Raw genomic sequence first — 16,890 nt, forward strand, 5'->3', positions numbered from 1 at the left:
CCACTCCGCCTTCCCCCCAGCTCTGAGCTCCAATTCATCTGCATAAAGTTCCAATTAACACGTTTTCCTTTTGCTATTTGCGCTCCCTGAGCCGGTTCCCAGCCTCAGTGAGCCAGCTTCCCACCCACAGCCCCCACTTCCCAGGCCGGCCCCATTAACCCTTCGGGGTCCGGGCCTTTGAACTCGCGGCTGGCATCGCTGACCTGGTGGCAGCCCCGCCTCGAGGACAATGGGATCGCAGGGCCTCGAACTAGAATGGACCTCGAAAATCACTGTTCAATTTACAAATGAGGAAACTGAGGCCCAGAGGAAGGGAAACGACTTGTTCAAGGTCACAAGGAGCTAAGCTTCGAAGAGAGGCCAGAAGGCTGCGAAACCTTTACGTAGATGTGACTCTCAGGGAGTCAGTCAGTCAGAGCTTGCGGGTGGGGTAGGGGGATCCCAAAAGGTTGGAGCAGAAGGGGTGTGGGGTGGGTGGTTCAGTGATGCTTCCAGGAGGATGCTAGGCGGCCCGACCCACTCGTCTTTTCAGGGAGAGTGGAGATGGGGGAGGGGGCTTCTCCTGGGAGACTGGGCGCTGAAATTTCGCGTTCCTCATTTTCCGGCCCCCGCACCCCTCCCCCTCCCCACGCAGTTTCCCCTTCCCTGCCATCTGTTCCTTTCCGTAGCGACAAACACGGCTCTCGCTCCATCCCGCCCCTGCTCAGCCCCCTCCCCAAACTCCAGAGGCTTGAGGGTGGGAAGGGAGACCCCCACGGCAGGGTGGCTTCCCTTCCCGCGGGCTGGTGTAGAGACAGGACTGAGTCCCTCCTTCATTCTCTCGCGCTTTGGAGGAGGGAGGAAAGGGGAAGCCCAGTTCCTACGGGCAGCACCGCGCGGAGCTGGGATCCAGGAGTGGGTCCCGGGAGCCGCGGAAAGGCTGAGAAGGGCACTCCTCCCCAGCTCCGCACCGCCGCCTGCTGGGCGCACAGAGCTCTGCACCCGAGCGCTGTCCATAGTCCTCCGGGGCTGCCAGGAGGCCCCGAAAGGCACCAAGAGAGGAGTGGATCCTGCCCCCAAGCACGACTCCGGGATCCTCGCGGAGTCTCCTCCTTCCTCTGGCTCAGAGGGGAGGTGGCAGCTTCCAGGAAACTCCTTCCCTCTACAAACATGTATCCCTTAACCTGGGACCCGCCCCCGGAGGGAGAAATCTGCCCTGCCTCGGCTGATCGGAGACCCCTGCCCCGACTCTCCATTCCGTCCTCAGCTCTGCCTCAGTGTTTCCCGGAAGCCTAGATTAAACTACTCCACGTGCAACTGAGGGGGAGGGGAGGGAGGCATTGAGAGAGGGCAAAGAACACTTAACCTCCGGGCATTCTAGGGGAAGTTTGGTGTTTGATGAGGACTATGTAGTTCTGAGCCCAAAGAGCGTTTAGTATTCATCTCATCCCCTCCAAATTTTGTCAGAAGAGGCAGCTGAGACCCTGAGCAAGGAAATGACTTGCCCAAGGTCACCCAGCCTGTTATTTGGTCTCATTTGTGAAATGAGAATATAGCACCTATCCCACCCCCACCCCAATAGGGTTGAGGCAGAGATAACAAGTAGAGTGCTTTGCCAACTTTAAAGTGCCATATAAATGCTAACCCAAAAAATAGATATAAAGTGGCAGAGCTTTCAATCAGAGCAGGCATAAATGGTTGACAAAATGGGTTGTCTCCTAGGGGACAACATAGAGTGAGGTGCAGTAAGAAACTATGATGTTGGGATAATTTTGCACGTTTACAGAAGTTACACACACACACACAATCCATTTTTATTACTTTTAAGTATTTATGCTGTGATGAGTTCAGACCATTTTCAGTACCTAGGGGTGCTAGAATTGGAGACAGAAAGACCCGAGTTCAAATTCTGACTCAGACACATTCTAGCTATGTGACACACATTCCATCTCTTATTTTCTCCGACTGCATCCTGCCCCCTCCTCCCCCTTGGAATGCTCTCCCTCCTCATCTCCCCCTACTGGCTTTCCTAGCTTCCTTCAAGTCCCAGTTAAAATCTCATCTTCTCCAGGAAAGCCTTTCCCAACCCCTCTTATATCTGGTGCCTTCTTTTATTTTCTATTTATCCTGTATGTAGCTTGTTTGTCTATATTTGTATGCTTGGACTGTGAGCTCCTCAGGGGAAGGGATTGTCATATGTCTCTTTTTGTATCCCCAGTGCTTAGTGAGGGGTTTGATATGGAATATCCTTAATAGATGCTTATTGACCGACCCTAAGCAAGTCACTCAACTTCTGTCAGTTTCCTTATGTGTAAAATGAAGGTATCACTTGCCTCCCAGGGTTGTTGGGACCCGGTGAAATAAGCTATGGAAAGCACTTTGAAAAGTGGAAAGGACTATATTTATGTTAATTCCTAGTAGTAGTAGTAGTAGCAATAGTAGTAGTAGTAGTAGTAGTAATAGCATAATAGTAGTAGTAGTAATAGTAATTATAGTAGTAGTGGTTGTGGTGGTGGTGGTGGTGGTAGCAGTGGTAGTAGTAGCAATGGTAGCATAGTAGTAGTAGTAATAGTAATAATAGTAGTGGTGGTGGTGATAGTAATAGTAGTAGTGGTGGTAGTGGTATAGCAGTGGTAGTAATGGTAATATAGTAGTAATAATAAAAATAGTAATGGTGGTAGTAGTAGTAGAAGTAGTAGTAGTGGTGGTAATAGTGGGTGTGGTGGTAGTAGTAGTAATAGTAATAGTGGTGGTGGTAGCAGTAGTAATAGTGGTGGTGGTAGTAGTGCTTGCCGATAGCTGAACAGTGATGTACAGAGGAGAGTTTTGACACCATTCCCAAGTCTTGTCCCACCTCTGCCTTCCGGAGATTAATGCTCCCTATGGGGGCAGAGGAGGAGAGGAGAGGTCTCTACTGCATTTAGAAGGCTTGTCCTTTAGTGCCCTACACAACTTGGCTTCTGCCTCTCTTTCTGGACTTACTGCGGATCTCGCACCCCCAACCTTTTCATGCTCTACTTTTAGCCAAGCCAGTCTAGCTGCCATTTAACCACTGCCCACCTCTATGCTTTGGCATAGGCTCTAGTACTTGCATAGAAGGCACTGATTCCTCTGGCTTCAAGGCTCAGCTCTTGGGTCACCTCCTACAGGAAGTCTTTCCTCTCACCCCTTTGTCCGTAGAGGTCTCTCCAACCTCACATTACTCATCTGGAGATCCTTAAGATGGTACCATTTCTATGACACACTCCTCCTGTGTCTACTGCTTGGTCAGTAGGGTCACTGATTCAGAGCTGGAAGGAACCTTCGAGGTAGGTCATCCAGTCCATTTCTCCTCATTTTCTGGATGAGACGGAAGCCCAGAAAAGTGAAGCCACTTGTGCAGGAGCAACAAAAAAGGCCAAGCTAGTGTCTGTGAGCCCAGGTCTTCCCGACTCCAAGCCCAGGGCTCTCTACCATGGCGCCTCCCTCCGTGAGGACAGGGACTCTTCCCTCTCCTTCCCCCGATCAATCACCAAGTCTTGTCCATTCTCCCTAACAGCTTCTCCTCCCCTGTGCCTCTACTCATGTGGCCTCCAGCCTCGTTCAGGCTTCCTGGGGGGTTCACCTGCTTCCAGGCCCTCCCTTTTCCAATCTGGCTTCCACTTTGCTCCCAAGTGAACATTCCCAGCTCTCAGATGAGTTTGTCTCTCTCCTACCCAAGAAGCTTCCGTGGCTCCATCTTGGATCTGGGATAAAATACAAATCCCTTAAGCCTTGGCATTCAAAGATCCAGCCCACCTCCCTTATTACCCATAATCCTTTTTGGCCACACTCTGGTCCAGTACTTGTGCTTATTCCCTAATGTCATGACTGCACAAGGAAGTCCCCATGTCTAGAATGCATTTCTTCCTCCTAAGAGGGAAAAGCTTGGGATCTGAGCCACCTTCCAAGCTGCCCCTGTTAGAGCGAGTGATGGGTGAGGTGAGGAAGAGCCAGACAGAGCCCTGAGGGGCACAGGCTGACACCCAAGGCATTTGTACACCCTGAATCCAGGGCTTAGCCGGGCTGGCTGTGCCCCATTTAATGCCAAGGACCTGGGGGGTGGGGAGTGAGAGTGGTGGGAAGAAGTGGGGGAGGCTCCCAGGGTGCAACTCTGCCCTGAGGCACAGACACAAATCTCTCCTGCTTCCCTTTTTATTTCTATGGTGGCCACCACAGCAGCAGCAGCCACCCCAGTAGCAAAAAGGAGGGAACCTGCCCTCCCACCCCCAGAGTCAGACTCCCCATTCCAGGCTCTGACCCAGAGGCTCCTTCTGGCTCCAAACCACAGTCCCTGGGCAGGGGGGAGAAGAGCACCCTGTGGGTCTGTTTTGAGCCCACGACTGTCTCCAGAAATGTCTGTCATCAGGGTGGCACCTCTACCCGCACGGGGCAGCCCTGGGATTCTGAGAGGAAAAGAAGATCGTGTGTCCTGTCTGGGTCTGCCCAGGAAGCCTTCTAGAGCAGGCATCGTCAGCGGAGCGTTTCTGGGTCTGGCTCTGGCTTCTGGTGGCTGTGGTGGGATGGTTCGGGTCTTTGGGGCTTGGTGGGGTTGGTTTATTTTTTGGGGTTTTGGCTTGTTTGCAAGTTCCTACAAAAATAGAACTCATGTGTTTGTACGCCCATGTCCCGTGGCCACGGCCTGTGCTTCAGGTGGAAATTCCGAGCTGGGGCAGCTCCTCCTGCCCTCTGGTCTCCCGAGGGGGGCACTCCTTCCCCACCCCACCCCTAGGCAGCTGTTTCCTGCAAGCTGTGGGCCTCCGGAGCCTTCAGCAAGGAGAACCTTTTCTGCAACTTTGCCCGATAGAAGAAGAGGTAGGAGGGCAGTAGGTAGCCCAGTAGGGAGAAGAAGAGCAGACCCAGGTTCACCTGAGGGAAGGGACAAAAGGAAGCCCTCGTCAGACACGGGGGAGCATGAGACAGGGGCAAATGTGAGGCCTGAAGGAAGAAGGCTCAGGGGATTGAGAGCCAGGCCCAGAGGTGGGAGGTCCTGGGTTCAAATATGGCTTCAGATACTCCTTAGCTGTGTGACCCTGGGCAAGTCACTTAACCCTTATTGCCTTGCCCTCATCTCTCTTCTGCCTTAAAAACAATACACAGTATTGAGTCTAAGATGGAAGGGAAGGGGTTAAAAATAAAACTAGCTCTGTTACTTGCTCTTTGTGTGACCTTGGACAATTCACTTCCCATCCCCGGATCACAGGTAGAAGAGAAATGACTAGCCCAAGGTCTCCTATAAAGCAAGCAGTAACAATGCAACTCAAGTCTACTGACCCCAAATCCAGAACTCCTTTTGCTGTACCACCAAACCCAGCAATACCCGCCCCTTCCTCTCAGCCAGGCCAGAAGAGGCCCAGGGCTACAGGCTCCTGGTCAGCTCTAGGGCCCTCCTCCCTCCACTGCCCACTGCCCACTCTTACCCAAAAAGGATCCCCGTGGAGCTGCCTCAGCACCAACGAGAAGAGAGGCTCCTGCAACAGGGCAAAAATGGCGCTCATGGTGGACTGGAGCCCCGTCAGGGTCCCAAAATGTGTCGAGGGAAATCTGTCAAGGAAAAGACCAAAGCCCGGGCTCAGGAAGCTTCCCCTCCTGGGGCACAGTCTGCCCCGACACCTTCCTTCCCAACCACACACTCACACTCAAACACTGACATAAACACTCACACACAAACACACACACACATTCTCAAACACTTTCACTCAAATACTGACACACATCCTTGCACACCTTCTCAAACACTTTCCCACACTCACTGACACTCATATTCACTCACACTCTCAAACACTGACACACTCACATATATTCACACACCCTCAGACATACACAGACACTTTCACACATATACTCATACCCATTCACACACATTCTCAAACACTGACACACACTCACACACACATTCACACATACTCTCACTCAAATACTGACACATCCTCACACATATTATCACTTTCAGTCACACTCACTGACACACTCATTTTCACTCACACTCAAACACTGAAACACTCACACACATTCACACATATATACACATCCTCAGACACACACTTTCACACATACACACATTCTCAAACACATACAAACACATATTCATACATACACATACACCCAAACACTGACACACATCCTCACACTCACACACACATTCTCAAATACTGACACATCCTCACACACATTGTCAAACTTTCAGTCATACACACTGACACACTCATATTCACTCTCACTGACACACTCACATTTACACATATACTCATATACACACCCTCAGACACACACTTCCACACATATACTCACACCCACACACATTCTCAAATACTCACAAACACAAACACATTCATACGTACACTCACTCACACTCAAACACTGACACATCCTCACAAAGACACATTCTAAAACACTTTCATACTCACTGACACACATTCACTCACACTCTCAAACACTGACACATTCACACATATATTCACACACCCTCAGACATACACACAGACACTTTCACACATATACTCATACCACACACATTCACACACATTCTAAAACACACACACATTCACACATACACTCTCACACTCAAATACTGATACACATTGTCAAACACTTTCAGTCACACACTCACTGACACTCATATTCACTCATACTCTCAAACACTGACACACTCACACATACATTCACACATATACTCACACCCACACACATTCTCACACTCAAATACATATTCATACATACACTCACTCACACTCAAACATCCCCACACTCATACATACTCTCAAACACTCTTGACACACACTCACACTCTCTCAGACACACACATACACCCAAAGACACTTTTACACATACGCACACCCCAACATTATGGAGCCTAGCAAGACAGAGCCAGCCAAGCTGGCTATTGGCAGGTAGTGACCTTCTCGTGTCTGAAGGACTAGTGTCCTGGCCAGTGTTCCTCCAGAAGGCCGAGCCATGGCCCAGAAGGGGAAGCTAATCGGGATGCGACATTTCAGCTCCACATGGGCTTTAACTTGTCAGGGTTCTAGGTATCGGCTCTGGCTATCGAGAGGGAGGGAGCTTCCTAGGCCTGGCAGAGACAGAACAAACAGCATTGGAAGCTGTCGGAGAGCCACCCCTGCTCTTAACGGAGGGGCTCTTCATCTAGACTCAAAGAACTTGGTTTTTAACATTTCGTGAAATGTATTTGGGCATAATTGGTGTCTTCTGTCATTCTGTGTATTATATTTTATGCACTTCAAAACGCTTTTCTGAGAGCAGGTCCCTAGGAGTCGCCAAATTGTCTGTCTGAGGGGTGGACTGGAAGGTCTGAGGTTCTGTGAGCTAAAAGTCTTTCCACGAGGGCAAAGAGACTAGCGGAGTCTACCCCAGCTCACAGGAGGGTATACACTAGCACTAGAGGAGACCAGAAAGCTCCTCTAGCCCATTTTACAGGTGAAGAAACTGAGGCGCAGGAAGCAGAAGATAGCAACATATGGAACAGAATTGGGAGCTCCAGGGACTTACACGGCAGCATAGAGCCCCCCACAGGCAGAGTGGTAGAAGCCTCGGATCACTGTGTGCAGGATAAAGGTCAGGAGCTGTGAACAAGAAATCAGGAAAAGGGGCAGGTTTGTTAAAGCCAAAGCCCAATGGGAAGGGAAACAGGGGACTGGCCAGAGTGGAGGGGAGACCATGGCTCTCTGCCTGGGCCCTCACTCCAAGCCAAACAAGTCCAGAGACATGTTATCCCTGAAACTGACTCCCCACAGGACAAAGATGTGAGGAGATCTCTCCCATCAGAAAGGCAAATGGGTGATACCCTCCGGTCTTTTTTTAAACTCTTACTTTCCATCTTAGAGTCAATACTATGTATTAGTTCCCAGGCAGAAGAGCAGTTGGTCAGGGCTGGGCAATGGAAGTTAAGTGACTTGCCCAAGGTCACACAGCAAATGAGTTCATACGTGCAAATCACTTTGCACACCTTGAAGCACTGCCTAGTTGTGAGCTCTAATGATTACTGTTGCTGGTCCTCCTGCTCCAAGGCTTTTCCCTCTCCTATCCATCCTCCCCTTGGCTACCAAAGTGATGAGGCAGAAATCTGCCAATTAAAGGCAGCTGGGAACAGCTGGGTAGCTCAGTAGATGGAGAGCCAAGGCTGGAGGCATGGGTCCTGGGTTCAAATCTGACCTCAGACACTTCCTAGTGGTATGACCCTGGGCAAGTCACTTGACCCCCATTGCCTAGTCCTTACCACTCTTCTGCCTTGGAACTGATACACAATATTGATGATAGAAGGTAACCGTTAAAGGCAGCTAAGAAAGACAGTGGCTGGAGTGCTGGAGGGAAGGGATAGATGCCAATGAAAGCTGAAAGGGAATCCATCTGAAGCCAATCACAAGTGGCTTTGTGCGGAGGGAGGCTGTGTGGAAGCTCCCCGAGGGCAGGGGCTGCTCTGCTGTCTGTCTTCGCCTCCCTGAGCCCAGGGCACTTCGGTGCTTGTTGCCTGATTAACACTCCTGCCCCCTTCTGGAGAGCGATCGAGTGAAAATGGCCACGGACAAGTCGTTATCCTGTCACTACTCTTCTGTTTAACGCTCCACGGACCATCACACAGGTGGCGGCAGCCGTGGAGGTGAAAAAGCTCTCTGAAAGCACCCCTGGTGCCTACACACAGCAGGTGGGGTAACGGGGATGGTTTCCACCCAAGAGGGTTCTGGATCTCACAGCCAATGGTGACATTTTCAGAGTGAGTATTTACATCTTGGAAATGGACACATTTTACAAACCAGGGCTTGGTGTGTTTGTTTTGCTGATTGTCTAAAGTAGTGATTCCCAAAGTGGGAAAGTCTTACAGTAGATGCTTAATAAATAACTGTGGATTGATTTGATCATATTCTGTAGACAGGAAAGGATATCAGAGATCTTCTAGATCAGTGATTCCCAAAGTGGGCGCCACCGCCCCCTGGTGGATGCTGTGGCGATCCAGGGAGGCAGTGATGGCCACAGGTGCATTTATCTTTCCTATTAATTGCTATTAAAATTTTTAAAAAATTAATTTCCAGGGGCACTAAGTAATATTTTTTCTGGAAAGGGGGCGGTAGACCAAAAAAGTTTGGGAACCACTGCTCTAGTCTCTGCCCCTCATTTAGCAGATACAGAAACGGAGGCTGGCTCGTGTTACTGAAGGGACTTGCTCAAGGCCACAAAGGCAGCAAGTGAGAAAGCCAGGATTCAAACCTCGGTCTTCTCAGCTCAGCCTCCATCCAATTCTTCCTCTTTCAGTATCCCAGGCTGCTTGTTAGGGAGAGAGCTATAAGGAGCCGGTCCATCACATTCAGGCCGAAGGTGGGAAGCAAAGGCAGGAGACGGCCCGGGAATGGGGGGAGGCGAGGGTAGTGGATAAGATTACCTGCACTTGTAAGTTGTAAATGAGGCAGGTGAGCCCAAAGACAACGAGCAGGGTGTTGGTCAAAAGAAAGGCATAGATAGCATTGGTGAGTTTCTGGATCTTTCGGTAACGAACTCTGGTCCCCTTCTTAGCGATACCATCCCTGTCGAGATCAAAGAGTCATCTGGGGCTTGGGGGGATCCACGTACTTCTCTGGCGGGGGGTTGAACAGTAATGAACAGCCTCCCCATCCTTTCCTCTGGGCTTCCAGGACTGAACCAAGGAGACTGATCTGATTATCTTCCATGGATCAGCCCACGAGCCATGCTAAGGACAGAAGGGCCCTGGAGCTGGCCCCCCATTCCTCTATCCTAGGCCTCTTCAAGACCAAGATCAGGATTGAAGGATTCTAAGCGAGAGAGAGGTAGGAGCAGCAAGAAGCTCTTCACAAAACAGGATCCCACCAGGGAGAGCAGCAGGAGACAGAGACCTCATTAGCCCTGGCCAAGGCTGGGATATCCAGATCCAGCTGCCTTTTGGGCTGTTCCTGTTGGGACTCCTGATTGATCTACCCTTTCTGAGAGCAGCTCAGGGATGAAGGACATAATCTCTGCTAGCAGAATGAGAAACCACTCCAGAGTTCTCCAACCTAGGCCATCCCACCCCAGCTCCAATAGGAGGACTCGCTGTCTGGGTCACCTGGCCTCTTCTAAGACGCTGGCATCACTGGGTTCATCCACACATTCCTTGATTCTCCAGTCCATGATGTAGCCAATTAAAGGACAGGTGAGGAGGCAGAGCAGCTGCATGACGCCAAAGATTGAGGTGTAAAGCCCAACTAGGAGCGGCAAGAGGAGAAAATGGGATAAAGAGGTGGTGATGAGGATGAACTCCTTCAGGCACTGTCTGGCCTGCCTTAGGAGATTATCCCCCTAGCAGGGCAAAGAAGGAGAACAAGAAATCTCTGGAAGGCCCTTTCTCTGATCTGACAGGAAAGCCCATATCCCTAAGGAGACCAAAGTACTTTTAGGATTGGGAGATTATCCCTAGAATTGGGGGAACCAATGCAGATGGCACAAGAAGCAACATTGGTTATTTAGAGCTCTTCTAGCTCTATCTTTTGCCCTTCAGGTTCCAAGGATCCTCCCGGCCCTGATATTTGGTGTTTCCAGGCTCCCTTCCAGCTCTGCCTTCCTAGGGTCTTAAGATCTCTTTTAGTTCCACCGTCTATGGCTCTGTGTGTAAAATGTTGGTACCTCCATGTCCTCTTAGCCCATCCGAGATCACCTACCTTGCTCCTTCATATTCATCTCCTCCTCTTCTGTTTCTGTGGAGAGTTGGGGAGGGGAGGAGACAGATAGAGACCTTCAATTAATGAAGAGAAAGAATAGAGGGGAGACTGGTCCAAGAAAACTCTTCCCCTCACCCAGCATGCCTTTTCCGCTGTCATCCCTCCTTCCCAGGAGAAGTCCTCACCCAGCTTTTGGCCTCTAGTCACCAAGAACTCCAGCATCTTGTTCATGGAGGCCATGTAGAAAATCACTCGCAGCTGTGTCATACCCATGGTAAGGAGACTCCAGAGAAATATGGGGGAGAAGAGGCTCTTTCGAAAGGGGACAGATTCTGTAACAAAAAGAGGGGAGCCCCTCCTTGAGCCCAGAGAGCAAAATCTCACCCAGCCCCTACCTCTTTTTCCCCTTTTTCTTTTTGTTTTATTTTTTTTTTTAAACACTTTCCTTCTGTCTTGGAGTCAATACTGTGTATTGGCTCAAAGGCAGAAGAGTGGTTAGGGCTAGGCAATGGGGGTCAAGTGACTTGCCCAGGGTTACACAGGTGGGAAGTGTCTGAGTCCAGATTTGAACCTAGGACCTCCCATCTCTGGGCCTGGCTCTCAATCCACTGAGCCACCCAGCTTCCCCCATCATTCTTTTTCAATTACACGTAGTAACAATTTTCTTTTTTTTTTTTTAAACCCTTAACTTCTGTGTATTGGCTCCTTGGTGGAAGAGTGGTAAGGGTAGGCAATGGGGGTGAAGTGACTTGCCCAGGGTCACACAGCTGGGAAGTGTCTGAGGCTGGATTTGAACCTAGAATCTCCCATCTCTGGGCCTGGCTCTCAATCCACTGAGCTACCCAGCTGCCCGCAATTTTTTTTTGACAATCATTTTCTGACATTTTACAATTCTAATTCTACCCCTGCCAGGCAATAAATAGTCCAAGAGAGGCTACGCCGGTGCTCTCATGCAATACATATTTCCATATTGTTCATGCCACGACAGAAGACACATATCACACATCCAATAAAGAAAAAACCCATGAAGGCAAATAAAGTGGAAGATGGCATGCTTTGATCTGCATCCAGATTCCAACAGTTCCTTCTCTGGCTGTAGATAGAATTTTTCAGCATGAGTCCCTTTTGGATATCTTAGAAACTTGTTTTCTGATAATAGTTTAGGCCTTCACAGTCGATTGTAGCCCAGTATTTCAATGACTGTATACCGTGTTCTCCTGGTTCTGCTTACCTCGCTCTGCCTTAGTTCACATACGTCTTTCTAGGCTTTTCTAACTCATCCCATTCATCATCTCTTAGGGCATTCCATTACAACCATAGACCGCAACTTGTTCATCCATTTCCCCAAGTAACAGATACTCCCTCATTCTCCAATTCTTTGCCACTACTGAGAGAGCCGCTAAAAAGATTCTAGTACGGGCAGGTCTTTTTTCTTCATCTCTGATCTCTGTGGGATACAGATGCAGGAGTCGTGGCCCTGGGTCAAAGGGCATGCGCACTTGTCGAGCCCCTCGGCCCCAGGTCCATACTGCTCTCCAGAATGGTTACGACAGCTCATAGCTCTACCAAGAGCGTATTAGTGTTCCAGTTTTCCTACGTCTCCCCAATATTTATCCATTTCCCTTTTGGTCACATTAGTTCCTCTAATAGGCGTGAGGTGGTATCCCAGAGTGGTTTTAATTTGCATTTCTCTTGTTAATAGTGATTTGGGCAGGGGGCAGCTGGGTGGCTCAGTGGATTGAGAGCCAGGCCTAGAGACGGGAGGTCCTGGGTTCAGATCTGACCTCAGACACTTCCCAGCTGTGTGACCCTGGGCAAGTCACTTGACCCCCATTGCCTACCCTTACCACTCTTCTGCCTTGGAGCCAATACACAGTATTGATTCTAAGATGGAAGGGAAGGGTTTAAAAAAGGAAAAGATCTGTCTTGCAGCCTCTCCTCTCTCAGTGTCCCACCATTACACCTCCGCCCCTTCCAGAGCGGAAGGGTTCTCTCCCTCCTACAATATTCCTGGCATCTGGGCTTTTTCCTTTTTCCACCTCACTCCATTCCTGAAACAAAGGCCAGGACATCGGTGCACTCCTGGGTTCCACCAGCAGAGGGCCCCATCGAGCTGGGCACCGGGATGCCCACTCGCAGAGACTGATGGAGGCCGATGATGCAAGCTGCCCTAGGATTGCAGGGGGCTGGGAAGGGCTGCAGCTGCTGGGGAAATGGCAGCTGCCAAGAGCTAGGCCTCGTCTCAGAGCCTGGAGACCCCAGCACAGCCCCCATGTGCAGAGTCCCAGCTCTTGGGCACTCACTCTCGGGAATGGCAGCGGCCTGGCTTTCTTCCTCCGGGTTTGGGCTCTTCTGGTTCAGCGGCTCACTCATGGGGGTGACGGGGACAAGGGAGCCATCCCGGGTCACCTTGTGCTCTGGGGCCGGCCCGTTCGCCCCCACCTTTTTCCTAGGGAAAACAAGAGACAGCAAAGGAGAGGCTTCAGCTTGTGGCACGGAAACGTCCTTCCCTTGTGGCCACTTATTCAGTGACTGCGAGGCCAGGCCTCCATGACGTCTCCTAAGTGGCCGTCCAGCTTCTGCCCAAGGACCTCCCGTGAAGAGGACCCCAGCAGCAATCCGGGCAGCCCACTCCCGTCCCTAATGGAGGATCAGGCCGGGGCCTAGGATTTCGCTGGTCTGGAGACCTCCTTGGACCACGTGGATCAGAACCTTCTCTGCCACTCACTGTCCTAGGCATCATCTAGGATGCCAGAGGGTTAAGTGATCAGCTGAGGGTCACGTAGCCCATAACTAGCAAGGGCAGAACTCGAACCCAGCTCCTCCTAGCCCCAGGCTGCCACTTCTTTTCACTTAGGACTCTATTGCTGGTGTAAATACTTTTGCAAGAGGCTATTTTGGACCAGCATGATTGCCAGTTACTGGGACGTGGGGCCTTATTTATTCTCGACACTGGTTAGGAAGTTTTTCCCCTTAAACCAAAAATAAACCAATTGCGCCTGGTTCTGCATTTACTTTTTCTTTTAAACCTTCACCTTCCATATTGGAGTCAAGACTATGTGTTGGTTCTAAGGCAGAAGAGCCGTAAGGGCTAGACAATGGGGGTCAAGTGACTTGCCCAGGGTCACACAGCTGGGAAGTGTCTGAGGCCAGATTTGAACCCAGGACCTCCCATCTCTGGGCCTGGCTCTCTATCCACTGAGCTACCCAGCTGCCCGCCTGTTTCTGCATTTAAAAGCCAAAGAGAACACGTCCAATCCCTCTTCCATGTTGGCCATCCTTCAAACACTTCTGGACAGCTATTCTGTTTCTGCCAAGGGTTCTCTCCTCATGTCTAACTCTCCCAAGACCCTTCGCCACGGGCTCGCCTTCCTCCAAGTGCCCGCCATCTTGTCCATGGCTTTCCTAAAACGTGGCCTCCAGACCTGAGCCTAAGCCGGCTCGTGGCGCCCGCCCAAGGAGGCCCGCAGAGGCAGGCACCCCCTCTCGTTCCTAGAAGCCTTCCTTAATGCAGCCTGAGATCACATTAGCTTTTGGGAGGCTGCCACGTTCATTCATCACTGAACAAGGCTTTCTGAAGTCCCCGCTCCGAGCCGGACACCCTGCACATGGAGGCAAAAAAGAAACGGCCCTCGTCCTCCTCCCGGAGGCTGCGGGCCAGGCGAGCCCACCGCTCCTGCCTCCCATCCCCTCTTGGCCCGGCACTCGGGGCCTCCACATGGGTCACATTCTTAAATGGAAGCTGTTTGCCTACATGTAGGCTTGGCTGACCCATCTGATCGCAGGATTCCTTTTAGGACAAGACCTTCAAGCTCAGCTCGTCCGCCATCTCTGATTCGGAGCTGGAGAAATGGAGGCTCCAAAAGAGGAAATGACTGGCCCAAAGTCATGCCGTCAGCACATGAGGGACACGGTCCTTCTGTCCCGCCATCCAGCGTCAGCCAGCACCATCCCACCTTCCTTCCAGGACAGTTCGAGGGGGAGGAGGGGGGGAGACACACGCACACACTCACCCGCACACGCACACACGCACACTCACATGCCATTGACCTCCTCTGGGGCAGGGAAGGCTTCAGTGGGCCAGTTGAGGGCGCAGTTGATGAAAATGAGGCAGGCGAGGGCAGACCAGGTGAACATGATGACTATGAAGGGCACCCCAGCATCGTAAATCAGCTGCAGCAGAAGTCACAGTGGGAGGGGAGAAAAAACAACAGAGGGGTTAGAGAGCTGACCTCCTCCTCGTAGCCCCCTGTGCACACAGCATGGACCAGGAAACCGGTACTGCTAACGGCTAGGACTTGCCCAGGGTCACACCATGAGCTGGGGCTCCTGTTCCCTATCCTGCATGCCTCGTTTCTAGGACAATTCTAAATGGGGCATGGAGGACGCCTCTGATCCCGGAAGCCCAGAAGTCCCAGCTCTCCCCGGGGGGCAGGAAGGACAGGCCTGACCCCTCCATCCCACCCCGCCAGGGCTGCAGCGGCTCTACCTTGATTCCGGGGAACGTGATGGCAGATGACGCATAGGAGCCGATCATGAGGGACATGAAGGTGGAGCGAAGGTTTCCAAACATGTTGGGGAGCTGAAGGGGAAATGCATGGAGGACGTGGCTCGGGAGGGGCTCCCCCAATCTGGGGGATCCCCGATGCCCAGAGCTGGAGGCACTCGCAGACCTTCCCGACCATCCCAGGTTTCTGAGGTGCAAAGAACCTGGGAGACCCCTGAGAAAGGAGGCCCGCAGAAGGAAGGCCACTTGGCTGTGGGATGGCAGCTGGCCAAAGGACCACAGAGCTGGGGCGTGATCCTTCCCGACTGCCAGGGCAACATGGCACCTCTCGTGCCAAGCCTGGATGCCCTGCAGCCCGGCTTTTAGCCAGCTCTACCCCTCGGGCCTCCAAGGTGTCGTCTCGGCACCAAGAGCCGGGGAGGCTTGACTGGGTATTCTTGAGCCCAGGAACAGGCTCTATGTGGGCCAGAACCGAACCCTCTTGAAGGTCTTTTCCATTTCAGAGATTCCGTGGTTCCAGCCCTAATACCCTTAGGGCCCCCTCCCCCAATGATGCACACCCTCACTCAGACTCACACATACACACTCACACACCCTCTCACCCTCACACACACACATACACGCCCTCACTCACATACTCACACCTACACACACTTACACACCCTCTCACACATACCCTCACACACTCACACTCACACACTCACACTCACACACACATGCACCTGCTGCTGAGGGAGCCCTTCCCTCGCCCGGCCCAGCCTTCTGTACACACCAGGTCCAGGCAGAGGGATGGGAAGGCAAGAAGGGCAACTGAAGGGGTCCGAGGGGAGCTCCCCAGAGAGCGTAACCAGTGCCTTTGTCTTAGCATCCATAGGAAGGTGGAAGAGCAGTCAGGGCTGGGCCATGGGGCTTAAGTGACTTGCCCAGGGTCACCCACTTAGGAAATGTCTCAGGTCAGATTGGAACTCAGGACCTCCTGGCTCCAGGCCAGCCATCTAGCTGCCCCTGCATTAGTAGGAAGCTTGCTTGACCGGGAGCCTAGACCCTTCTCCCCTGTCTGACCCTGCCTAGCTCTGCGTCAGGGAGTGAGTTCCCCACCCAGGCCCAGGAGTCCAGGTCTCTTCTGGAGGTGCAGGGCTGGGCTGGGTCGAGACTGAAGCTTCCCAGCAGAGTCCTTCCCCTGGGGCAGGCCTCAAGCCCTCTCCCTCCCCCGGCTCTCAGCCTCCGAGGCCGAGGCCGGGAATGGGAGTTAGGCCCGAGGCGGCCTCTCCCCAAAGAAATCATTAATGACTCGTTCTGCTCCACTAGAGTCCAGCCAGGCCCGAGGGAAGGGGACAACAAAGTCACGGTGTCCTTCCAGGCCGGCTCCCTCCTCCCCAGCCCGGCCCGGCCCGGGGCCTTCCCCAGAAAGCGGCTGGGCGAGGGCAGTGCGGCCTAAGAGTTAGCGCGCCGCCCGCCCCGAGCCTCGGGACAGGAAATGGCGGAGCACAGCCCCCGCCCCGGGGCAGATGTTTCCCGGCTTCCCGGTATCTGAGAGCCGCCCGCAGCCGGGGGCTGAGGAAGGGTGCCAAGGCCGCAGAAGGGAGAGGCTTCCCCACGAGGGGGAAGGAGGGCCTGGCTTCCAGCGCGCTGCCGGGCCTTTCGCAAACAGCCGGTTGGAGGCACGAGCTGTCCCCACACACGCGGCCCAAGGGAGCTGGGGGGGCGGCGAGTGGAGGTAAGAGG

The 16,890-nt window shown here is 52.3% G+C and overlaps 2 protein-coding genes across 3 annotated transcripts in view; both read right to left on the reverse strand.

Annotated features, from left to right (window-relative positions):
- The window catches only part of SLC43A3 (solute carrier family 43 member 3), an 89,278-nt gene extending 88,282 nt beyond the window's left edge, over positions 1-996 (reverse strand). The window contains exon 1 of the mRNA XM_044681952.1: positions 864-996. Coding sequence (XP_044537887.1) covers positions 864-996 — 133 coding nt within the window. The remainder of the gene's footprint in view (positions 1-863) is intronic.
- A 3,140-nt stretch (positions 997-4,136) lies between these two features.
- On the reverse strand, positions 4,137-15,477 carry SLC43A1 (solute carrier family 43 member 1). Of its 2 annotated transcripts, none has more exons than XM_044680283.1 (10): positions 15,148-15,477; positions 14,698-14,831; positions 12,958-13,107; positions 10,844-11,016; positions 10,659-10,694; positions 10,067-10,205; positions 9,389-9,530; positions 7,504-7,577; positions 5,418-5,541; positions 4,137-4,866 (listed from the first exon to the last, which is right to left on the reverse strand). In XM_044680283.1, the coding sequence occupies exons 1-10, from the start codon at positions 15,229-15,231 to the stop codon at positions 4,726-4,728; spliced, it is 1,197 nt and encodes a 398-aa protein (XP_044536218.1). In that variant the 5' UTR covers positions 15,232-15,477; the 3' UTR covers positions 4,137-4,725. The 2 variants fall into 2 exon arrangements, with proteins under 2 accessions (XP_044536218.1, XP_044536217.1); XM_044680282.1 differs by having other exon boundaries at positions 10,844-10,990; positions 12,962-13,107; positions 15,148-15,320.
- Positions 15,478-16,890: the final 1,413 nt, after the last annotated feature.

This window comes from Gracilinanus agilis, chromosome 6, assembly GCF_016433145.1.
Source record: "Gracilinanus agilis isolate LMUSP501 chromosome 6, AgileGrace, whole genome shotgun sequence".
NCBI lineage: Eukaryota > Metazoa > Chordata > Mammalia > Didelphimorphia > Didelphidae > Gracilinanus > Gracilinanus agilis.

What these genes read in the sequence shown, in the direction of transcription:
- SLC43A1 (XM_044680283.1), bottom strand. Translation starts at nt 15,231, where the DNA reads ATGTTTGGAAACCTTCGCTCCACCTTCATGTCCCTCATGATCGGCTCC. An exon ending in CCAGAGGAGGTCAATGGCAT is followed by an intron (nt 13,108 to 14,697) that starts GTGAGTGTGCGT and finishes TGTTTTCCCTAG; the next exon opens with GAAAAAGGTGGGGGCGAACG. An exon ending in TCCACGGGGATCCTTTTTGG is followed by an intron (nt 4,867 to 5,417) that starts GTAAGAGTGGGC and finishes CCCTTCCCTCAG; the next exon opens with GTGAACCTGGGTCTGCTCTT.